Source organism: Sebastes fasciatus, chromosome 3 (genome assembly GCF_043250625.1).
Source record: "Sebastes fasciatus isolate fSebFas1 chromosome 3, fSebFas1.pri, whole genome shotgun sequence".
In the NCBI taxonomy this organism is placed as follows: domain Eukaryota; kingdom Metazoa; phylum Chordata; class Actinopteri; order Perciformes; family Sebastidae; genus Sebastes; species Sebastes fasciatus.
Window position 1 is genome coordinate 3,859,472 of NC_133797.1, and position 25,270 is coordinate 3,884,741.

Consider the following 25,270-nt stretch of genomic DNA (forward strand, 5'->3'; position numbering starts at 1 on the left):
AAAAAATGCAATTTATTATTTTAGCTGGTAAAAAAAATATGCTTGGCCGGTGGATTTTTTTTTGCCATCTACCAGTCCCCTTGACCGGTGAGTCAAAAAGTGAATTTCGGACACTGGTAAGAGGTCAACAATAGCTGCACTAATTCCATTGGATGACATGTAATTCAGTAGAATATACAACTACGATCATGTTCCTGAACCTTTCCACTGTATCCAACATGTGAATTCAGAGGCACAAGCCAACAAGCCAACATAAGACTATTCATCCAATCATCAGCCATCTTAGCAAATGTATGGCTATTAGAGGGTATTAGCGTCAGTATAGCTGCTTAGCAAAAGCATTGGCACATGTGAGTCACTAATATATGCGTCTTGGAACCCTGTGTTTTTATGGCTAGGTAGACTGAGAGAGGAAACTTAGGGGAAATGTCAGTCATACCTCTTATGAATTATTGAAGAGAAAATGCAGGAAATAGCTTGTGTTTGATGGAGAATATGATTCTCTTGCTACAGACTACACTACCTTGTCTGGATATTTAAGTAGCTTATAGGTTGTGTTTGGGAATGGAAATATCTTGATATTCTATTAGTTTTGAATAACTTCCTTCAAGTAAACAACTCTTGAAATTGATGGTGAGTTTATTTTTGGACTTTAAAGTACAGGAGCTGTGTGACCCTCCAGAAGGAAGCTCACTACCAATTCAATTACATCCGCATTCCTCAAAGTGATTTGATTTGTTAGAAGCTGATTGTTGCTGCAGATAAGCCAGCTCATGTTTTTTTTTTTTTTTTTCTACATCCCCTTCGTGTAGCGCATTATGCTTTGAAACAGGTGGTTTACATATCCTTTGCGTCAGCCAACCTAAACCTTTGGGATGTTGCCCAGTTGGACGCCACTCCACTGACCCAGTGATCTCTACTATGACCTGAAGTAACATGAAGTCAGTCAGCGTGGCAAGGGGTTGTCTATTTTTAAAACTTTGGGGCAGTTACATAACATCTTTAATATTTCTGAGTGGAAACTGAATGAACACCAGGACACAAATATGTCCAATTCTCTCAATGTGGTGCCCTCTGCACTCCATTTCTCCAGCCCTGTATCCTAAAAACTACGTTCTCATACAACAAACTGCATTGTGAGTCACGTTTCGTGGATTATGTTTGTTTTTGATGTATCACAAAACGCGTTTGTAATTATGGTCCGTGGAAGTCCGCGTAGGGAGGCGGTGAGTGGATGGGTAGGTCAAACAAACACAGGACTTTCACCCAGGAGGCTGCTGTTCGTGTCCCGAGTGAAACTAAAAGTCAAGGTTCACTTATTTTTATTTACGTCCGTAGCTTAAAGGAACAGTGTGTAACATTTTGGGGGAACTATAAACAGAAATGGAATATAATATTCACAACTATGTTTTCATTAGTGTACTATCACCTGATACTAAGAATTGTTGTGTTTTCGTTAGCTTAGAATGAGCCCTTCATATATATAGGGAGCGGGTCCTCTTCACAGAGTCCTCCATGTTGCTCCGCCATGTTTCTACAGTAGCCCAGAATGGACAAACAAAACTCTTTTTGTGAAACTGCGGTAACGTGAGCCGCAGAGTGCAAAACCGTGGTACCGCCAGCCACCTGACTTCCGTTGCTCCTAAAGTAGTGTTATTATGGTAAGGACGGCCTCTGAGCGAGGCGAACGGCGTCACCACGGCTTTGATGGTTGTAATCTGCAACCACTGCACTAGATGTTGCCAAATCCTACACTGTCCCTTTAAAGGTCCCATATTTGTAAAAAGTGAGATTTTCAGGTCTTTTATATTATAAAGCAGGTTTAAGTGCTATATAAATACTGTTAAACTATCAAAACGCTCAATATACGGAGAAATACACACAGCCCGTATTCAGAAATTGTGCATTTGAAATAAGCCGTTAGGATTTCTGTCCATTTGTGATGTCACAAATATACAATATTTAGACCATTACATGGTTTTAGACGTAAACATTCTAAATGTGTCCCAGTTTATTTCCTGTTGCAGTGTATGTAAATAACATCAGCTGACAGGAAGTAAACATGGACCCAAACTGTTGCCTAGCAACGCAATTCCGTTGCAATTCCATTGAAATGCATTAAAACGGAGCATTTCTGAAAGAAGGTAAATACAGGCATATTCAGGCAGACAGTATGAGAAAAATAATGTGTTTTTTGTAACATTACAGCATGTAAACATGTTCTAGTAGAAACACGAAATACAAGTATGAACCTGAAAATGAGCATGATATGGGACCTTTAATATCGCAACAATTAAGTACAGCAAATAGTCATTTTAAGCCAAACCATGATGATTATTTCACTGGACCTAACCAAGTACTTTTGATGCATTTTTCCGTTTTGTTTAAATTTACAACGTTAACCACGTTGTGTTTAAAACTACGACCGTAATTCAGGAGAAAATGTGCTTCCCTCAAAACGTAATTGGGAATGCAGTTTAGTTGTATGGGAATGTCACTTTGTAGGAGACAGGGTTACATTTCTCCTGTGGTTTTATTCTTGCAAAGAGATTAAAACAGTGTTATCAACATTATCAAACAAATCTAGATTTCCATAAACATAATCTGTGTTTTTTCATACATATATTTTATTTTATTTATGTGATATGTGATGAATATGTAGAGGTGGTGACTGTTTCATAAAGTAGATTACACCCTATTAAGGGAAGGTTATAGTGTTCCATTGCTGTATTTATGGTCTTTTCTTTTTCTTTTCTGAGATGTTTTCGAACGCTTCTCGTTGAGAGTGTTTGGTAACCATTACAACCCTTTCACCATCCACTATTCACAGAAAACAAAGCATCCACTCAGTGAGGTTGCTCCTGTTCATTTTCTACCATATAATCAAAGCTGTTAGCGTATTACCCATTAGGGTGACATATCATGAAAAACTCACTCTCTCAGTGCTTGTGCACATACATTTGGGTATCTGGAGCGGCTACCTACCCACAAACTGTGAAATAAGACGATCCAGTCAGTTTGTTGTGGGCTGCTTAGATCAGAAAACATGTGATTCAACAAGCCATTCAGATGTGGCTCCCCTTCCTATGTCACATACAGGCTGATTAGAATATATTGCCCACAGCTGGAGAACTACCTTTGCAAATGTTCACCAATCAGAGCAGACTGTTTTTTTTTTCGGGAGGGGGTCTTAAAGAGACGGGCATTAAAACGGAGCGTTTCAGACAGAAGGTAAATACAGGTATATTCAGACAGACAGCATGAGAAAAATAACATGTTTTTTGAACATTAAACCATGTAAACATGTTCTAGTAGTACCCCAAAATACAATTACGACCCTGGAAACGAGCATGATATGTCCCCTTTAAATCTTCTTTTTCCTTTCACTGTTCAGTGTTGTTCAAACTGTGTGTCCACTCCAGTGCTGGGACATCTTTTTTTCAAAATGTTAATTTAAAGAAAACATATTCACTTATTTCCAGTGGAGAGCAGCTAACATCGCACTTTTTAAAGAAAAAAAACAACGTCTACCAGCACCTCTAAAGCTCACACATTCACGCATTGTTTCTTATTTGTTTCATTTGTACATAGACAGAAGTGTAGAAATGACAGTTTGTGATTTTAGGGGGAGTTATGTGACGTAACTATTTTTTGGTAACTAACAGCTTTGAACAGGAACTGTGTGCCTCTTGAGTTTCGTCTTGTTGTCACTGTGAGGTTGCCAAGTTTGGTACCATCGTGCCTGTAAAGAAATCCATACCAAAACCTGTTCACCGACTGTATCTGGCAACTCACGTTGTAGCCGGAGACACTACAGAGACGTGCTGGATGGACGGACACACTAACGCCCCCTAACACCACAAACAGTTGTTTAGTAAAGTAAAGAGCTTTAGTAAAGAGCTTTTCTTTAGTAAAGAACGCGATTAAGTGTACTTCCCGAATGTTGAACTGTTTCTCTAAGTGGCGTTTTATTTGGTCTGTTCTGCCATGATAACTATTGCTGCTTTCGACATCTGGCCTTCTGTTCTTCTGTTAATGTTGTCGATGCTGCAAAAATAAATGCATCACTTCCACTGCACCAGAGCACTTCATGGAAGAAACTGAGGATGTTTTGAACAACACATAGGTATTTGTGACTCAATATTGTGTAATAAGTCTGTAAATGAGAGCAGCAAATTGGAACAAGACTCAGTCAGAACCGAGTAGATATGGCTGGACCTTGTATGGTCAGTCTGTGAATTTGTGGCTAAATTGTTACACGAATAGTCAGTGGTCATGTCGATAATGTTAAATCCAGTAATGGTACTTCCCATTCATTGTCTATGTAAACAGCATGCAATGCATTCTGGTAGCGTTGCAGCACGATTCGAGAGATGGGGTGTCACATTGGCCGCTCCTCATTTTCATGAAGTTGAGGTCTAGGCTACTTTATGCAAATCAGGGGCGTCCGACGCCACTCGCCACCTCTCGAAACTCCCTAGAAACGTTTAAACTAACCGTTGCCGATTTCAGAAACACATTTCGATGAACTGTTTTCGTGATATAAGAGAAGACAGTTTCCAAACGAGCCGCCATGTTGGTTCCGGTTTGAAAGCTGGGAGCAGCAGCCCACGAGCAAAGAACGTATATTGATACTCTTTGCCACGAGGGAAAGCGTTCGTCCAATCCTAGTTCCTTGTGTCTAGTGGCCGACCATCAAGCGTCCAATGCTGCAGCGAGGCGGTCACTCGCACAGGTGAGTGGAACTGCTGACCCCCTGAAAACGTAAACAAAGGACTGTCCCAGCCTTTTCATTTTGAAAGAGCAACGGCCAACGAGGAAACTCCAACACTTGGCCGACCAATCGTGTAACTTCATCAGTCAGTCACTTAGTGACAGACTTTTGCGTTTGTAGAGCTGGCCCTCTGCGGTCCAGCCAAAGAAACGTTTGGGTTGCTCTAGTGGATGAGATTCACACCATGCAACTGCAATTATCCACTTTGAGTCCATTTAGGGACCTTTAATGCATGTTGCATGTCATCCCCTCTAATAAAGGCCTAATGCCATCGCATATACAGGATTTTCATTTTAAAGGGACTGTTTGTAAGAATCAGAAATTGCTTGTTAACAGCGACACCTGTGGCCGTTAAGTCAATGAAAGTCAGCATCCTGTTGCTTACGCTCCCGCTTGTGCTCGCTCTACATAGACTTGAACGAGCATCGCTCAAAACAGTGAGGCGACACACGTCAGCTAAAACCACAATATCACTCTATATTTCAGCTGCTTGGCAGTAATGTTAGCTGACCAGACGAAGGTCTCTCCATGAATCAATTCTGATCCTAGTGTTGGCTTTTCCTGCCTCAGCCTCCCGCCCGCGGCCGGAGGGAACAGGGGAGACACCGGAGTTTTGGTCGGAGACGATAACGTTTCTCGCTGCGGAGCCCCGTCACTTCACAAGACACGGGAAACCTCTGTTGGTCTGGAGGAGCTGCAGCAGTTATTTCTGCACAAACGTCCACTGTACATTCACTAGATATTCTCAGAGCTACTAACTCTTCTGCAGTGTGTAGTGTGCGTGCATGCACGTGAGAGGTGGGGCGAGAGAGTGAGAACGAGCACGGTGTGTGAGTGAAGGCAGGCAGGCAGAGGAGCAGAGTACAGCAGAGACTCTGGCCTTGGAGACCAAAGCTACGGTCTCCCCCACGTCCTCCGACCGCGGCCAACATTGTTTTGCAAGACGGGCTTCACTAGATATCACTTTGCGGTTTTGGTGCTTCCGTGTAGTTTGTGTTGGAGTCTGAGTCTGAACAGCGTAGCCACACGCAAGTGCGCATGGGACACCGACCCGCAATGATTTATAAGGTAAGAAGTTACAAACAGTCCCTTTAAGGACCTTTGTTGCATGTTGCATGTCATCCCCTCTAATAAAAGACACAGTATGACATGTTTTACAGTGCAGTTAAAAAAAAAAACACAAGTCATTCCATTTAATAATTTGAACTCTAAAAGATGACTGTTTTTTTGGTGCCTCCCAAAAGAAACCAAACACTGATTCATCTCACCTCAAGTTAGCGGGGGGACGTAGATGTCAGACGTGGATTGTGTTTTTTTCCGGGGTCTCAGCTCTGTACTCCCCCTTCGCTCTGCAGAGTGCAGATGGAGCTCGTACTCCTCCTTGTGAGGGCCAGATTTAGAGGGAACGGAGGGGGGTGCTGTTTGGGCTGCAGAGGCCACGGGGGTTGAGACTGTCTGACAGGAGCCTGTTTGTTTACGTGGCGCAATGGATAAGATTTCAGACTGACGTCGGAATGGCCACTCGTGTTTACACGGAGGAGGGCTGTGTCTTAATGTGTGTGTGTGTTTTTACATGTGTAGGTTTAGTGGACAGGGACAGTTTGTGTTAATCTCTTAAACTGTCCGTGCTAATTAGGATCTTGCTTGTACCATCAGGAGCTCCAATAGACACATTTATATGACACTTACACCTTCCATTACCTGCCTGCATATAGGAATAACTTTTACACATTTAACATCACACTCAGCACTCAATTGCAGCAGTAATAATAGTATACTCTCATCACATCAATTTAGCGAGGAAAAACTGGCATGGCCATTTTCAGAAGGGTCCCTTGACCTCTGACCTCCAGATATGTGAATGAAAATGGGTTCTATGGGTACCCACGAGTCTCCTCTTTACGGACATGCCCACTTTATGATAATCACAGGCAGTTTTGGGTGTCTTAATGTGGTATTTTGAGGGGGATTATTGGTAATTTTTCTCAATTCTCAAATGGAAAAAATTGCTAAATATTTACCACCAATTCTGTGTAACAAATGGTATCAACCCAAAAATTGCTGCAACAACTAATGAGACATAAAAGAATATGGGAATGACCATCATATACTTCCATTATGATGTTCTAAACCTTTATACACTTTTACAATTCATTTTAAATAATTTACTGATTCATGACTAGAGCAATTTGACACACAGTGCTGAGCAAATTAATCAAATGAATCCTCAGGTTCCCAGCTTTCAGATGATGTACACCACTTCTATGTGACATCTACTGTTGACCTGCTATCTACTCTAAAGACCCCCTTTACCCCCCCTAAAAACGACAAAAAATGGTCTCTTGTGGGTCTCAGAGGGTTAATTTACATCTGTTACTTAATAACGTAACAAGTGTAGTCATGATGTTTTTGTTTTTACTAAACCTAACCAAGTAGTTTTGTTGCGTTTTAAAACTGAGACCGTATAGATCGAAAATATGTTTCCCTCAAAACGTAATTGAAGTTTAGTTGTATAGGAATGTCATTTTGTAGGAGACAGGGTTGCATTTCTCCTGTGGTTTATTCTTGCAAAGAGCTTAAAACGGTGTTATCAACATTATCAAACAAATCTAGATTTCCATTAAACCAAATAGTCTGTATTTTTTCATACATATATTGTATTTGTTATATGCAGAGGTGGTGACTAAAGTAGATTACACCCTATAAAGGGAAGGTTATAGTGTTCCATCGCTGTATTTATGCTGTTTTCTTTTTCTTTTCTGAGATGTTTTTCGAACGCTTCTCGTTGAGAGTGTTTGGTAACCATTACAACCCTTTCACCATCCACTATTCACAGAAAACAGAGCATCCACTCAGTGAGGTTGCTCCTGTTCATTTGCTACCATATAATCAAAGCTGTTAGCGTATTACCCATTAGGGTGACATATCATGAAAAACTCACTCTCTCAGTGCTTGTGCACATACATTTGGGTATCTGGAGCGGCAACCAACCCACAAACTGTGAGATAAGACGACCCGGTCAGTTTGTTGTGGGCTGCTTAGATCAGAAAAAATGTGATTCAACAAGCCATTCAGATGTGGCTCCCCTTATGTCACATGGAAACTCATTGGAATATACCGCCCACGGCTTATAAAACCCTTCTCTATATTGACTTTTACACATTTAACATCACACTGAGCACTCAGTTGCTGCAATAATAATGTCACACTCTCATCAGATCAATGTTGAAGATACAGTAAAGGTTTAGGCTGAAAAAAATGATCTTTTCCAGCTTTATAGCGGTATGAGGCATCGCAATCTCAACATGACGGAGCAGTTAGAGTTCTTCCCCCGGGGAGTGACGGTGTTGTGTCTCTGTGGCTGGTCTCCGTTAAATCTGAGGGAGGGTGATGTTTAAAGTGAGAGAGCAGGAAGCAGAGAGCGTTTTTGACAGCCAAGATGTGACAGTCCTCACCGTGGAACAGATGTGGCCTGTGATGTGATTTGACCTCACCCTTAAGCCAGCGGTCCCACGCCATGTCACTCTCTCAGACCGGTTGGGGAACTGTTTGTCTTTGCTCACGGCCATATTTTGCCACCATTGTGTCAAGGCTAAAGCAAAGGGCCTGTCAACCGTCGCCAACCCCCCCCCTTCCCGCCATACCGCTCTGTTTGCACACAAATGTCATTTGTCACCGCAAATGTTTGTGTCACAGTCAGGGATGAATCGCCTTGTCTCTGTTGTTCTCTCTCCTCCTCTCGCTAAACACTGTATCGATACTAGTTAGCTTCTGCCTGTGGTTTGACATTGTTAGCGTCGGTGTCACTCTCGGCCCCGCTGCGCTTTTTACGGAGTGTCGAATCAATACTGGTTAGCTGTAATTTGTTATTGGTCGCCTTTGTCTTGGGTGTCAGGTGACAAGGGGCTTATCATTTAAGCTCCTGACTGTGTGGTGGCAGCGGCTACATCTAGCTGTGTGGAGGACATGCAGGGAGTGCCATCATGAGGTTGGAGGTTCAGTCTGGATGTTTTACCATAATTTGTTTAAGTCAAGTCAATTTTATTTGTATAGCCCAAAATCACAAATCACAAATTTGCCTCCAGGGGCTTTACAATCTGTACAGGATACGACACCCTCTGACCTTTACAGTACGACCCTCTTATCGGATAAGGAAAAACGTAACCAAAAAAAAAACCTCCTCTTCACGCCAGATAGGTAGAGCCAGAGCAACACAACCTCCTCTCCACGCCAGATAGATAGAGACAGAGCAACACGACCACCTCTCCACGCTGAATAGATAGAGCCAGAGCAACACAACCTCCTCTCCACGGCAGATAGATAGAGCCAGAGCAACACAACCTCCTCTCCAGGGCAGGTAGATAGAGCCAGAGCAACACAACCTCCTCTCCACGGCAGATAGATAGAGCCAGAGCAACACAACCTCCTCTCCAGGGCAGGTAGATAGAGCCAGAGCAACACAACCATCTCTCCATGCCAGAGCAACACGACCACCTCTCCACGCTGAATAGATAGAGCCAGAGCAACACGACCTCCTCTCCACGCCAGATAGATGGAGCCAGAGCAACACGACCTCCTCTCCACGCCGAATAGATAGAGCCAAAGCAACACGACCTCTTCTCCACGCCAGATAGATAGAGCCAGAGCAACACAACCTCCTCTCCACCATGGAACTTAGAGAGAGGACCATATTTATGTTTTTAATTCTCAGTTAGTTAGTAATGTAAACGTATGTTACCCAAGCCAATAAGCCCCGTTGGACTGAAGTAAGTTGTTTACCTATTCATAAGGTTCATAAGGTTCAAAATGTAGCCTACTTTCTCCCTGTTTTTTTTTCTTTTCTAGAGATCAGGGGTTGACACTGAGTACATAATGTTGATCTCATGTGTGTCCTCCACCCACATGAAACATTGTAATTTGGAGCGTGCAGTGAAAGATGTCTCTACTTCTCTATCTTCACCTCTCCCCACTCTTTCAGCCTTGCTTTTCATTCTCTGTATCTCTCACACTCTTTAAAGACACACCCCCTGATGTTGTTACAGTGTCCCATAACACCCTCGAAGCCACAGGCTGTCTCCCTTCTTCTAACTGTAAAGCAAGTAGTCTCTGTCTGTCTGCATGTACGTGTGTCCTTCGCATATCTCGAGAGAGACGTTCATTTGATCTACTTCACACCTGGCGGCTGTATCGCTAATGACCCAAGGACTTGCAGTGTCAAAGTTGGGGAAATTTGGACATAGGACATGTTCAGTATTAATAAACTTTGAATAAACAAGCAAACAGCGCTCTGTGCAGCAGCGGGGGGCGGGCCTTCGGGGCTCTGCGGACCGAGTCAAGCTTGTTGTCCGTAGCGGGGCTTTACAGGCCACAGCTCACTGACTGCAGGTCACTTTTGCTGCTGGATGCTGGATATACTAACGTTACAACTGAACTCTTCTACAACCGAACTCTTCTTCACTTCCCTGTCGGCCCGTTCTGAACGGGCACACTCTCCGAACGGCCACGCCGTGAACGGGCACTGCACCAGTGTTACTGATGTTTTGAAAGTTGTGGAGTCCAATAAATGTCAGTGAGGGACATTTTTAGCCAACACATTCCCACTCCCAACTCGTCGAATACCGCCACTTGGTCGGTGCCCCTGGGCATCAGAGACCGACACACGGGGTACCCCTCTTGCGTTAGTTTCGGACGGACCAAGGACGGTGTGTCAATATACGCTCTTTACATGCGTAGTGTCCTTTCAAAATAAACTTCCGTTTTCACATGAACAACACAACCACTTAGGATTAGGAGACAGTGGTAGTTGACGTTAACTTCACCGGCTAGTGACTCACGTGACTCACATGGCTGATGATACTAAATGACTCAGGAGACTAGCTCACATGACTCACCGGACTGACAATACCGATGAGTCACATTTAAAAAATTTGATAAACAAAACATAACAGACAATCTTGATATCTGCCAGAGCACAAATGTTCTCATTTTACAGCTAAACCCTGCACTACAAGATGATTCTGAAAACATTTGAGGAGAGAAATAGGCATTACAGTAACGGAATATTGATTCATATTTGATCAGCGCTGCCTAGTTTGACCGTTTGGTTGGAGTTTGTGAGTGATTGACAGACGGCAGACTCCAGATCAGCTCTGATTGGTTGTTTTCCTCCGGTCTGTGAAATCTTGCAGATGCCGTTAGGAGAACCCGAGGACACCGGAGGACACAGAGGAACATGATTTTTTTCTGATTACCGGTCTCATGCAAAAAAATTAGTTTTTTTAATCATATTTGCTTCATTTCTACCCACTGCTGCTTTAAGATGTGTCTATTAAACACAATGTGATGTTATTTGTGATATCCCTTAAATTGATTAGACATGGTGAAGGCGTATAGCTGCCATACACAAGAGAGAAGGTTGGGGACAAATGAAGTCATCTGAGAGTATGATTTAGTCGTTTCAGGGCTAAAATATTGATTTGAGGGGAACAAACCAGGCTACGTCGACTAGGCTGCATAGAGATTCAACTCAGTTCACAGCCATCAACAGCGAGTTTACATTTTGGGGCAGTGGGGGGGGGGGGGGGGGGGGGGTGTACGGTGATGTCGGCAACAGGAACCTTTCTTTCAAAACACACAATCTACTAAGTCGACAGAAAAACAAGATAGATGGCTAATAAGCCCTCCAAACCAAATCTAGAAAGCAGGATTTCAGAGATGCCATTTATCACCATCCATAGACCCTCAATTGCAGAGTAATGGAGAAGTTTGGGGTCAGAATTCTAGGAAAATTACCCAGAGCAGCAAAGGGACAGAGAAAACACTGCTGGCTCTGCTGGTCTGTGGCGTCATCACCCAAACCTGAAAGGAATTAAGTATCCGTATGTGTGTGTGTGTGTGTGTGTGTATTTGTATGGAGGGGGAGTGGGTTAGCATGGAGGGCCCGGAGTGGAGTTAATATCAATCAGATGTTGAGCGCTACACTGAGAGCAGCCGGGTGGGTAATAATCACGGTAGGGCGTCAGTGAGCAGGGTTTGACCCCGCCTGACCTGGGACCAGCCCGTACCCCTCCCTCTGGGGCCAACATCAATCCAGCAAAGCTCCTCGAGGCTCTGGTGGATAGCGAGAGGGGATTTGGCTTTTATTATCTCACGTGAGTCAACGGAGAGGAGCCGTCGGCTTCACAACAGGGGCAGCGCTCACCGGTGATTGTTAAGTATAAATACTTGGTCTCTTCAAAAAGACGAGTTGATGATTTAGGAAACCAGCGTATTTTTCAGATTGTTACATTTTGAACATTTTCCATGGGTTTTGAATGTAGAGTGATAAAACAAGATTCACTTATTAAAGGCCATAAACCTCCAATTTGATTGAAAACTTGGGGTTACAAGGTCTTGTTCAGAAACATAACATGTTTTTTTTTATGAATACTCTATGGTTACATTGATATAAAGCTTATAGTACATATATAGAAAATTTGTTGGAGCGACAATGTTGAGTTTGACTCGGCAAAGATGTCACTGTGGTGAAATGGGTCATAGTTGAACAAAAGTAACGAGTTGAAGAGAAATAGGAAGATATGTTTTGAAGTGGGTTAAGTGTTCAGACCTCTGAATCACTGCCCACGTCTCACATTGTTTTCCAGCAATTCATAGCTCAGCTGCTGCACCCATTGAGGGCTGCATTTCTATTTGATTAAAGAACACACACACACACACACACACACACACACACAGTAGGCGTGTAAGAAAATATCGAAAATATTGAATATCGTGATATTATGTTTTGTGATACTGTATTAATTCTCAAAAACGCAGTATCAATTTTTAATTAATAATAGTTTACATGCAAAGATTGACTAAGTCAATGCTTTATTTCATTTGTAAAGATATGTGCCGTCTCAAAGTAGTGCTGTGATGTTTAATGTTACAGAAACTGTGATGAAGGCAAATGCAGATCCTGCTGTTCAGATTGCATGAAAAATTGTAAAAAAAAATGTAACTCAAATTTGATGCATATGGTGGTGTTCTTTATACTTTGACAGTTTTCCTAAAATTAGGTTAAAAAAATTGTAATATATCACCTTACTTAGTATCGCAATATATTGAATCGTAACTCCTGTATCGTGATACGTATCATATTGCCAGATTCTTGCCAATACACAGCCCTAATACACAAGCCTAAGAATCTGACCAAGCTTTCAATGCAAACTTTCAATACTATTGTTTGGAACTTTATTCTTCCTGTAAAAATCCTAAATGGGTAGGGGGGTGTGAATGTGCATACTGTATATCTGGAGTAGATGGTGAGTGACGGGTTGTATGGGATGAAGAATGGTGGGACTGGCTGGATGGGAGTGAGTGATGCAGCACAACTTAGAAAAAAAAAGCAACTAGTTTCAGTTTAATGCAGCTTTAATAGGTGTCTACAATTGACTGATTTCGTTATGGTGTGTTTGGAGCATCCAGTTTGAAGTTTGGTTGAAGGAGAGCCTCCCATGTCCATATACGTCTGCAGACATATGAGCTCCGATTTCACTTTTGTTAATTGCCTGTAGGGTGAAAGATTTTCACTGATTTCCACACATAAAACAGAGTTGATGCAAATATTCTCTTATTTTACTTATTTATGCAAAAAGTTAAGCAAGATATGATTTTAAGACCAAATACAAGCATACAATATAGACCAGTGGTTCCCAACCTGGGGTCCGGGCTCCCCTTACAGTAGTTGCACCAAAGGTCACAGGGGGTGTAGGAGGATTTGTCTGCTCTGAGGTTGTCAAAATTAGTATAACTAAAATCATAATAACACACTTTCTGGGTATTTTTCTTTTTTAAAAAGTCTGTATGTAAAACAATTTTAAAAGATGTTTAAACCCAGTATTTCTGCAGAGTGTCAGATAAAGATCAGGCTACACTAATAGTATTCATATTTTACTACCTGTAGAATTAGATGCCAGTGGTGGCTGTGTAGGATTATTTCAGACTTGTGTGATTCAAACATTTACAATAACTCCAGAGCGTAGTAAGGTCCAAAAGTCAACATTTATTTGAAGAGATAGATGTAATCATTAACAAAATTCGCAACGTGTTTTAAACAAAATATTCTGCTTTAATCCATATTTGTTGGCGTTGAGCCTTTCAAAAACAACATTTTCACTGTGGTGGTGGGGTGGGGGGGCTCAACTTTTCTTAAATACAAATAGAGGGGGCTTCAGCGAAAATAAGTTGGAAACCACTGGTATAGACTGTATAAGAGAAGTGGACGTACTGTACATAGTCACCGTAACGTCACCCATTGGTATTTGGACTATGGTTTTGAAGCCCCTAGTTTGGCATTTTTGCCGTCGCCTTTTTTGTTTTTATCCGTCACCATCTTGCATTTTGGCCATCGCCATCTTGGTTTTTTTTGCAAACAGAAGTGACACAAAAGGGTAGCGCTAAGTACAACCGAACACTGAATACGACAGTTTTAGGTGACAAAAATGTTACAATTAACTTTCATGAACTGAAAACACACTGTGAAGTTGTAAGACAAAAACATGGACAACACCCAGACCGGACAACGCCGTGGTAGCGACCTATCCATCCGAAGGTAGCCACGCCCTAAAGCAGTGGTCTCAAACTCAATTTACCTGGGGGCCGCTGGAGGCAGAGTCTGGGTGAGGCTGGGCCGCATCAGGTATTCCACAAAAAAAGCTTTGTTAAAAAAAAACCAATCTTCTCAAACGTCATTATTAACAGTTCTTTAACTTGAATGGGTTCTTCTGAACATGAACTGTCCTGAACATGAATGGAACATTGAAGAACATGAACGGTTCTTCTGAACATGGCCTCTATTGCGTCTCCCACTTTTCCTGAAATTGTCTGTGCTCGTCACCAACCTTTCTCTTCACTGCAGGCTTTGAAAAAGACATGATTGGGGCTGTGTGACAAGATATATATTCATTCCACTTGGTGTCACTCCGCAATAAAGTTGTGCCTGCTGTGTTTGTGTTGCTCTGCAATTACACCACCAAACCGCTAGTTGGCGGCGGCGTCTCTATGAGTTTCCTCTTCTTCTTCTTGTACTACAAACAGAAACTGAGCGGAGTTGGAGCTAATAACTGTTGAACCACAGAACTTTTACTGACATTACTGTAACGCCGAAAAGAGAAAATATATCTGAGTCGATTTGTGTGAACAAACATTGAAAAGATGGAGGCAGAGAGAAGTTGAACTTTCTGTCCGGGGTCCTGTCCGCTCCGCATCGCTGAGAGACTGGCGCCCATGTAACAAGACTTGGTCCTGACCGCGGCGGCCCGGGTTCGAATCCGGCCTGTGGCCCTTTCCGCATCCACTCTCTCTCTCCCCCCTTTCCAAGACTCTATCCACTGTCCTGTCAATAAAAATGAAAAAATGCCCCCAAAAAAATAACTTTATAAAAAAAAAAAAATAATAATAATTTGCGGGCCGCACTAACATTAAACTTTCATATCAAGGTGGTGGCCACAAAATATCGTCTTGCAGGCCGCAATTGGCCCGCGGGCCGCGAGTTTGAGACCCCTGCCGTAAAGCATCCCCTTTAGCTTTATCGTGTATTTGACTCTAAATGGGACCATCATTTACTAAATGAACATCATGCTGTATTGAAGAAGACTTGAAACTGGTGATTGAGACCATAAACTCATTTTTACAATGTTTACTGAGGTAATAAATCAAGTGAGAAGTAGGCTCATTTTCTCAGAGACTTCTATACAACCAGACTTCTTTTAGCAACCAGAGGAGTCGCCCCCTGCTGGCTGTTAGAAAGAATGCAGGTTTAAGGCTCTTCAGCATTGGCTTCACTTTTCAGACCCGGAAGTTGCTGCCTGACAGTAAATGGTGATGGACATTTCTTGTAGTGTTGTAAAGGACATTCCTTCTTGTTCTCAGTAGCTTGCAGGGCAGGTCCTGATCCAGTTCCTCCATATTATTATGGCCTGTTTCTTGCTGTCTGTTGCAGTGCTGCAGCCCTAATGCTGGCTCACTTCCAGGACAAATTGACAAGCCACTAGAATATAATTTTGGTCCCAAATCAAGCTTTAAAATCATGGTTTCCTTGATGAGGGTAGCTTTCACCCCAAATTTTGGTCACCACCTCCTCTGTCCCTGTCTTCTCTGATGCCTAAATTTCCTGGTTGGGGCGGGCTGAGATGTTTCTTTGAGGAAGGGGGGTTGGGGAGTCAGGAATGACTTTAGAAGTGGCTGACGCCCACCTCAGGCATTCCAGGAGGTCCAGATAGAGGGATGGAAGAAATGGAGCGAGCCAGTCCAAAGGAGGGAGGGTTTTAGTTGAGGGTGTTTGTAATATACAGTACCAAAACATTTGCCAGTCACTTGTCCTGAGATGCTCTCTTCAGCATGAAGGAAAACACTGAGCTTAAAAACACAGGCCACGACTTTGTGCATCACCCCCCCAGATGCCCAGACTGTGGATCCAATTTATCTCGGCCTCTTCATATTTTGTGTTGTAATAAAGGTGTGCTTTACCATACTGTTGCTTCTGCATGCTGTCCAACTGAATAATCTCTCTCTGCTTCTCTCCTTCCTTCTCTTTCGTCTGCAGTATGGATGTACGGCTTTACAGACAGCCCGAGGAAAGAGGCCTCAGGTAGCCTTGTGTGTCTATGTCAACATTGTTGAATATGCATGCACTACTGTGAGAGCGACATGCCAGCTGCATCCTCTTTTGCCTTTTTTTTTTTTTTCAATTTCTTTTCACACTTCAGCTTTCTCTCGACATCTGCTTTGCATGCGCCGTCATCAGCGCTCTCCTTCCACCCGTCTGCTCAAAGTCAGCCTCTCTCTTTCTCTGCAGTCCATCCATCCATCCATCCATCTCTGCAGGCCTGGTTGGCCAACAAACAGCTGGGCACAGTGCCAGGGGGGCCAGAACACGGACCTTAAGTCTGCATGTGGCAAAGCAAGCGCCTCGGACTGAAATGAGGTGTCAAGTCTGTTTTTTTTATACATTTGTCCGCAACATGGCCGTAGATCGCTGCCTGCGCCGTGACCTCGTTCAACTTTGGGTGTATAGGAATGATGAGTTGAGAGAAGAAGAAGAAGAATCGTAATTGTCGCTGTTGCAAATAAACATCCAAGACATTCTTTCTCCTGCACATTTAAACACACGTTTTGACACGTACAGTCACAGATTCATCCATCTGGTGAGCATTTAACCAATGTTCTTTGAGAACTGTAATTGAGGCATTGTTGGAGAAAGACACAGATATGTTGTTTCCATCCAGTAGAGCTATCAGTGTGTCAGTACGAGTTAGGGACAACAACAAAATATGACCATATTTCGAGTGTATAGAACTTTGAAGAAAACCGCTCCCCTAATTTCAACAAGAAATCTCATGTATAATAACAGCATTGGACTATTGAAGGCAGAATGTAACAGGTCTTTGGGATTCATGGCTCTTCTCAACAAGGCGTGGTCGTCATTACAACAGTAGAAAGCGTTTAAATAGCTGGATCTGTGCTGCTTTATTACCTCAGGCTGACTTTGATTGCTCCCTCCACATAGTCTGCTTACGTTCTCCGCAATATGTTCCTTTTCTTTATTTTGCCTCCTGGGAGAATGCTAAAGAGAGACAGAGATGAATGCCCAGCCTCAACCAGTGGGGGAACTAAAGTTATGAGCGTTCCCTGGTGTTCCCTGCCTGTTTATTTGAGTAACAACATGTTGAGATGCTTAATCGTGTTTTAAGCACTGCGCAAAAAGCTTTAGCCCACTTGTTATTCTTCCAGGCTGCTTAAATACAGTACATGAGTTGCACTGCACTCATAAACATGTTACAAGGCCACTGTGAAGATATAGTATTTAGATGTACTCATTCCTGTGAACAGGGAATTCTTCTCTTAGATCTGAAAGGACAGTGGCATCTAACGTGCAGGATTTGCGCCGCTTAACTTTTACACTACAACTCATGTTCAAGGTCCAATCTCATTTACAGAATGACAAAGAGGCTGACGGCAGAGAATTCACCGTCTCAGATGCAGCCGTAAGTGGAAAGATGGAGAGATTTGCTGACAAAGTATGCTACTAACTTCTCAATTCAAAAACTGCACTGCAGGATTCACAATTAGTGTCGATGCAGCCAAAGTTAAAGTTGGTTGATGGGCATGCAAACCGATTCTTGTTTGGTACCTAAGACCAAGGTTCACATCCTGACTCAGACCAACGATTAGTGTAATGTAGTTCAAAGTTATTTGCGTTCTTTCTGAGAGTCAAGGCTGGCCCACACAAAAAGATTTTTCAAATCTTAACAGGTTTTGAAAATGTGAGAGCCCACACATGACAACATGTTCTGTTACATTTAACAGTTTTGTTCCTATGGTGTGTTGAGAGCAACGATTTGGCCAAAACAGCACACCATACACTAACAGATTCCATTCATGAACAACATGAGTAAAACAAAACAAAACAAAAACAGAAATCTCGCAAAATCTCTCGACATCGAACGTGACTTTAGTGTAAACAAACATGGCGGACGACGGGCAGCAAGAATTAGTTAGTTTCTGCAATACTTTGTACTGAGAATTCATGATGGGTGGATGGATGGATGGATGAAGTCATGGAGTCACGTTAAATAAACACTTGTGTTGTTGCCGCAAATCAACAAGTCGGTCCTCCATTTCTGAGCTCCATCTGACTACTACTTTATGCTTCACGTTTTGCATTAGCTCATGCATTAGTCGCGGCCGCCCCAATGGCGGTTGTTGTCCTTCCTTCTTCAGTCAGCTTGGTTCTCTCCCACGTGACTGCGTTATCGGCTGTCCTCGGGGTTCCCCACACACAGCAGTATATCCCATCGTAAATATTGAACATGTTTAATATTTACGATTTGAAATCGGCGCAGCCAGGATGGACTTCTGAACCGAACGGGGGATGTAAAACTTAACATACCTCACACCACAGGAATATCTGGAAAGAACATTTTTAGAACCATCAAAAAATCAGGTTTTTGCTGACGATCGTCGGGAGGGGGAATCGGGCCCAAAATCGACTTGATTCTCGTGTAGCGTGTGTACCCAGCATTAGGTGACAAGATTTGCTGGAGGCAGAAGATTGGAAGCAGGGGGAAACAGCTGGCCTGGGTCTATCCAAAGGTTAAAAAATATGCCTACACCAACAAAGGGAAAAAAGTCTCTTAATGAACAGTAGTTTATCTGTCTACCCACACTACCTATAGTGCAGGCATGATGGTACGACACCTGGCAACCTCAATGTGCCTGTTCATTGTTCGCAAAGAAATAGTTACAGCACATTCAGTTTGTGATTAAACGAAAGAGATTCAACATGTTAATTACTAGGGGTGTAACGACACATTCATCCGAATCGATATATCGATTCAATGGTCAACGATCCAATAGCATCAATGCAAAGTGAAAATATCAGTTGCCTTTATTTTGAAATTCCCTTTTCACTGCTGTGTCACCATTTCCGTCGAAGCAGGACTCCTTACTACAGACTCCACTAATAAAATTGTCAAATCATATCGTAGTTGCTTTTGTGAGTTGATATGAATCAGGGCTGTCAAAGTTAACGTAATAATAATGTTAATGCAAATTCGTTTTAACGCCACTAATTTCTTTAAAGGGACTATTTGTAACTTTCAGAATTGCTTGTTAACAGCGACACCTGTGGCCGTTAAGTCAACGAAAGTCAGCGCGCGCTTGCTCGCTCTACATAGACATGAACGAGCATCGCTCAAAACAGTGAGGCGACACACGTCAGCTAAAACCATAATATCACTCTATATTTCAGCTGCTTGGCAGTAATGTTAGCTGACCAGACGAAGGTCTCTCCTTGAATCACTGCTGATCCTAGTGTTGGCTTTTCCTGCTTTAGCAAAAGCGGGTCGGTGCCGGGGCTGGAGCAGGAAGAAAAACGTTATTGCCTCCCGACTGCGCCCGCAGGGGAGACACCGGCACCCGGTCGGAGACGATAACGTTTCTCTCTGCGGAGCCCCGTCACTTCACAAGACACGGGAAACCTCTGTTGGTCTGGAGGAGCTGCAGCATTTATTTCTGCACAAACGTCCACTGTACATTCACTAGATATTCTCAGAGCTAAACTAACTCTTCTGCAGTGTGGAGTGAGCGCGCGTTCATGTCTAGAGGTGGAGCGAGAACGCGTGTGTTGTGTGAGTGAAGGTAAGCAGGCAGAGGAGCAGAGTACAGCGACCACACGCGAGCGCATATGTGAGCACGCATGTGTCCCGACCCGGTACATTTATACGCTTAAAAAGTTACAAACAGTCCCTTTAACGCGTTAACAGAACTTGCGGTTTTTCGGTTGTAGCGGTTTTAAAGCTAGAGTGAAGATACTGACAACATATGAAACTAGAAAACCTCAGGAATCCATCGATACCAACCATGTCATACTAGCTTGTCATGAAGGAGGTTAAATAATGCTCTAAACTTACACTAAATTTTGGCGAGGAAAAACTGGCATGGCCATTTTCAAAGGGGTCCCTTGACCTCTGACCTCCAGATATGTGAATGTAAATGGGTTCTAAGGGTACCCACGAGTCTCCCCTTTACAGACATGCCCACTTTATGATAATCACATGCAGTTTTGGGGCAAGTCATAATCAAGTCAGCACACTGACACACTGACAGCTGTTGTTGCCTGTTGGGCTGCATATCTGTCAATGTTTTTTGTTGTTAATTGATTTCCAATCATAAATATATACATATATTTGCATATAGTAGCATATTTGTGCACTCCCATGTTGATGAGAGTATTAAATACTTAACAAATCTCCCTTTAAGGTACATTTTCAACAAATAAAAAAATGTGCGATTAATTTGCGATTAATCGTGATTAACTATTTTAATCGATTGACAGCCCTAATATAATACTGATTGTGTTAAATGGGCATATGATATTGTTTCATATTGATCGCAGGCCCCTGAATTGAATCGAACAGAAATGGCCACCTGGTAGACTTTGTCATGTCAACAAGAATGCCTAAAGAATCAGTATAATACGGTATTGTGATGAAACTTGTGATTTACACCCCTATTAATTACTGAGCTTTGGAGATGCTTTCAGGCATATTTGTAAATTTTGATTCCAGTCTTAATGCTAGGCTAATCGCCTTGTATTGATCTTCTTCACTTAATTTGCTAAAAGAACACAAATAAGTGTATTTCCCAATCTGTTGAACTATTCCTTTAAAAATTCATTTTTTTTTAGTTTTTGAGCTACTGAAAGTGAAGTGTTACCGGCTGGTACAGATGTGGAAGCTAGAGTTACACATGTAACTACGGTTCTATGAATTCTAGGTGAACGTAAAATTTTATAACAAGGCATTGAAACTTCGGAAAAGTGTTGCATTCGTGTGAAGAGGCCGTGTAGAACCTAAAAGGGGGGTGTGGAGTTGCTCTTTGACAATGTTATCCCTAACATTACCCTACATTACCCATACCTTATACTGCAGCTGTCATGCACTAATGTTGTCAGAATAATCTATTAAAAAACAAAAGTCATTCAGAGTTCATGAACTCCATCAGTGAATCATTAAAATAATCAATATTCTGCTCGGTGAGTAGGTTGAATTCATTTGATGATTTGTCCACATGTTTTGCACCACCTCATGTTAGGAATCATGAATTGGATTCACCCGTTTAACAAACTGCAGGACGGATATAAATACGTAGATGTGACTGTGTTTTTTTTTGTTCTTCTGTTTCTTATTGTATCAATGTTTCGATGTTTGAAACACAAAACACAACAGGATGTGAGGCGTAATCTGTTTGGCTCATCTCTCTGTGGCCAAAACAAGCCAATAACGAGTGTCTGGCACTGAGGTTCAGATCAGATATGCGGCACCACGTGAAGTCAGTAAATGAAATCACTGCTGGCATTGAAAAGGTTAAACATCAGAGAGAGAGAGGAGAAAACATAATGGCCTAACCCCAACTGAAACGCTTTCTTCTTTTGTTTCACATAAACATGGACCCAGCCTCCTTCCCTGTTTCTCTCTCTCTCTCTCTCTCTCTCTCTCTCTCTCTCTCTCTCTCTCTCTTTCCCTCTAGTCCACTCATATGTTTCTATTTAAGGCCAGCGGTGCCGACTACCATGATTGGTGTGCTCACCCCCCCTCCTGACTCGCCGTCCAACGGCTGGCTCCCAAAGGCAGCGGAGGGGAGGCCTTTCCTCTCAACCGCACTGTTGATTTTCCACAGGGAAACTTCACCATTCTTCCACTCATTCGCTCCCCAGTCTTCCCCTCCAACCATTAGCAGCTCCTCCAATTCTCCTTTCTTTTTTTTTTTTTACGTCTCACTCTTCCCCTTCTTTTTGGATCTTAAAGTTTGGTTCAGGTCATGGCTCCGCTCTGCCAGATGCAGCCCCTGCAAACACTCTCATCCCGTCCCCTCCTTTTGTTTTGATACCTTCCGATGCTCCTCGGTCCTCAGCTGTGGGGGCCGGGGGTCGACTCAGCTATATGGCTAAACGTTTGGGACTATGCAGCCAAGTCGTGAGCTCGCGTTCTGATTGGTCAGGGAGGAACGGCGGCGGCGGGGAGCGGGGGTTGGCCGATGGCGGCGCACCGGGTGCACAGCGGCAGCGGTGTAGTCGGTTGCAGGGGGCGATTGCGGGGTGCCACAGCGGGCAGGTGGCTGACAGCCTGTTTCTTCCCCTCAGGGATTGACAGCTCGGAGCCCATGGTGCTGGAGCAGTACGTGGCCGTGGCCAACTACGAGAGGCAGGAGAACTCGGAGATCAGCCTCAAGGCCGGCGAGACGGTGGACGTGATTGAGAAGAGCGAAAGCGGTGAGTGGATTCTTGTTTTGTTCATGTGCCGAGCATGTCTCTCTTGAACACTGACAACACACTTAGATCCATAACAGAACATTATCATTATTAACATGTTGAGTGGAAAGCAACATGAAAACGTGGAAGAACTGCCTGACATTTAGTTTGTTTCTTCCTGTTTGTATCTCCTGTACACATCAGTAGCATAAACATATTCTTCACATGCTCACTCAGCACCTCTCCCTCTCCCTCCTCTTCATTTGACTCCCTCCTTTTCTATCCCTCTTTGTCCGCAAGAGTCCCCCTCTCCAGCCTCCTCTCCTGCTCCTCTGCTCTCCCCCCAGTCTCTCCCCTCTTTTTTCTCCCAATCTCCTGATCTCCTTGCTGGGGCTTGGCACCACCTGGAGGTGCTGTTTGGCTGGCAGCAGCCAGCGTTATGGCTGGAGGCCAGTCTCTTGCCTTTCGCAACAAGAATGCCGTCGTTTTTCAGCGTTCTAAAAGTGAGGGGTTGAGACGTTTGATTGGTTGAACTGGGAGCTAAAGGTGTAAATGTAACATTCGTGTGGATAAAGTAACACCCGGTATGAACAGTGCCGACCAGCTTCTAAACACTGACAGTATTTACATCACCAAGAGATGCTGCACTTCACTTTTCACCTTGCCTCCCCCCCCCCCTCTGTGCAAATTCTGTTTAGCAATCCCAGAGCCTGGATTTGATTTTCCAGCCACTGACAGCCAGCAGCTTGCACAACTCAAGAGAGCTCAGCATAAAGGCTTGGCACGAACACACCGCGTCCCCGTCCGTTCTCCCTGCTCTTATCTACAAACTCATTACACGCGTGAATTCATTTTCTTTGCGATATCTCGGCTCACACATCTTTGAGTGATTACGCGCCTTAATTAGTCGGTTTTCGAACCAGCTTGTCATTTCGCCGTCTCCGTGTATGATTCACGTGGCGCATTTCCAGTTTGTCAGCAGAAAATGAGATAATTGTTTAATTAAGTTTTGACAGAGTAAAGAAGTCTCATGGGGAAATGATGTCCTTTGTGATGTGGCTTTTGGTCAAACTCCGCACTCAAGGAAGTTGATGTCTCCTCAAGATTGACTTCAAGGACGTGGATGTCTTAATTTCCGGCTCCCCTCTCAGCTTTGTTTGTGAGGTTTTGAAATGTCAAGTGTTCCTGTTAACTCTTGACTTGAGGGGGGGAAATTCATTTCTTTCGTGCAAACTTTGATTAACAGAAACTCTTTGGAGTGAGGCGCATGCATCATTGAATGTCGCGTTTAATGAATATTCAGAATTGTGCCTTTCTTCCGTGATCCCATTTCTGAATATCTAGCCTGACAGCATCCGCTCGACCAACCTCATCTAAAAGCTTCATTTTGAATGTTTAATTTGACGTCAACCGAAGCACTTACGGCCATATGAGCAACTTCTGAACTCAGAGGAACTTTTTGCCCAAGAGGTTGATCTGCATGCTGTCGTCATTTACTGGGCCAAAGAAGTGGAGCAACAGCCGTGATGATGATGGTGATGACGATGACATCACTCGGAGGCTATGCCAAGACAAACACATCTGAGAGCTCCTATAATATCCCACAACCCCCTTCCCGCTTCCAAGGCTTTACTGCAGCCTCCTGTTCTGCGCGTGCTTATTCCCTTTTCCTTTTCTTCACTGTAGAGACACACTGACAGTCCGGCTGTTAATTAGAGCTCATTTTCCTTAACATCCTAGTCGGTAGGTGTCAACGTGGTACCGTGATGTCTTTTAATCCCCTCCGAGCGAGGCTGAAATCCATATTTGACTTGCTTTTTTCCTTCAAATGCAGATTTTCCTCCTCCACACATTGAGCACAGATGGCATTAATGTGCTGTTCCTCATTCCAACACAGAATATTTCAAACCAAGTGTCTGCAGGGTTGACCCCGTATAATTACGGGTTCAACTCCAGAGTCGGATGTTGTTGTTTTGCCCCTGTGAGAAGTTATTGACCTTGGGAGTGCAGACCCAGCTGTTTCACTGTACAGTCAGTGTCAAGAAGAAGACCCATTGTCAGAGTGAAAACTGGTTAAATGATGAGCTGTGTGTGTGAGGCGTGTATGTGGATGAGTTTGCGTGGGTGGTTATGCCCCTGTGTGTGTGTGTGTGTGTGTGTGTGTGAATTTGTATCCTTGCACAAGTATCTTACAATTTAGGAACTGCTATCGAGTAAAGTGAGATTTATGAAGCACCAAGAGGTTGGGGGGGTTGGACAGGCCAGATTCGTCCCTGAGAGAGGAGTAGAGGCTTCGTCCGGGTGTTCTTCCTCCTCGGACATGGGAACCATAGAGCGTCTGGAGAGAGGAATGTCCCAGCTGGAGAAAATAAATCTGCATATGTGACTAGTTAAATTATATGGTGTGTTGGACTAAGGAGAGGCAAAAAGCCACAGACCTCTGTCAGACTCATTCTGAGATCGCTCTTGGAATACCAGATGGGGCACGTAGAGCACTACTACTACTACTACTACTACTACAATTACGACTGGAAGGTTAAGATTAGGGCTGTCAATCGATTAAAATACTTAATTGCGGTTAATCGCCTGATTGTCCATAGTTAATCGCGATTAATTGCAAATGAATCACATGTTTTATCTGTTCAAAATGTACCTTAAAGGGAGATTTGTCAAGTATTTAATACTCTTATCAACATGGGTGTGGG

The 25,270-nt window shown here is 43.3% G+C and overlaps 1 protein-coding gene across 7 annotated transcripts in view; it reads left to right on the forward strand.

Annotated features, from left to right (window-relative positions):
* The window catches only part of sh3pxd2aa (SH3 and PX domains 2Aa), a 149,175-nt gene that overhangs the window by 68,846 nt on the left and 55,059 nt on the right, over positions 1-25,270 (forward strand). For 4 of the 7 annotated variants that reach the window (XM_074631023.1, XM_074631026.1, XM_074631019.1 and 1 more), the window contains exons 7-8: positions 16,359-16,403; positions 22,458-22,586. In XM_074631023.1, the coding sequence (XP_074487124.1) occupies positions 16,359-16,403; positions 22,458-22,586 (174 nt within the window). The remainder of the gene's footprint in view (positions 1-16,358; positions 16,404-22,457; positions 22,587-25,270) is intronic. The other 3 variants (XM_074631021.1, XM_074631022.1, XM_074631024.1) reach the window with 1 other exon arrangement.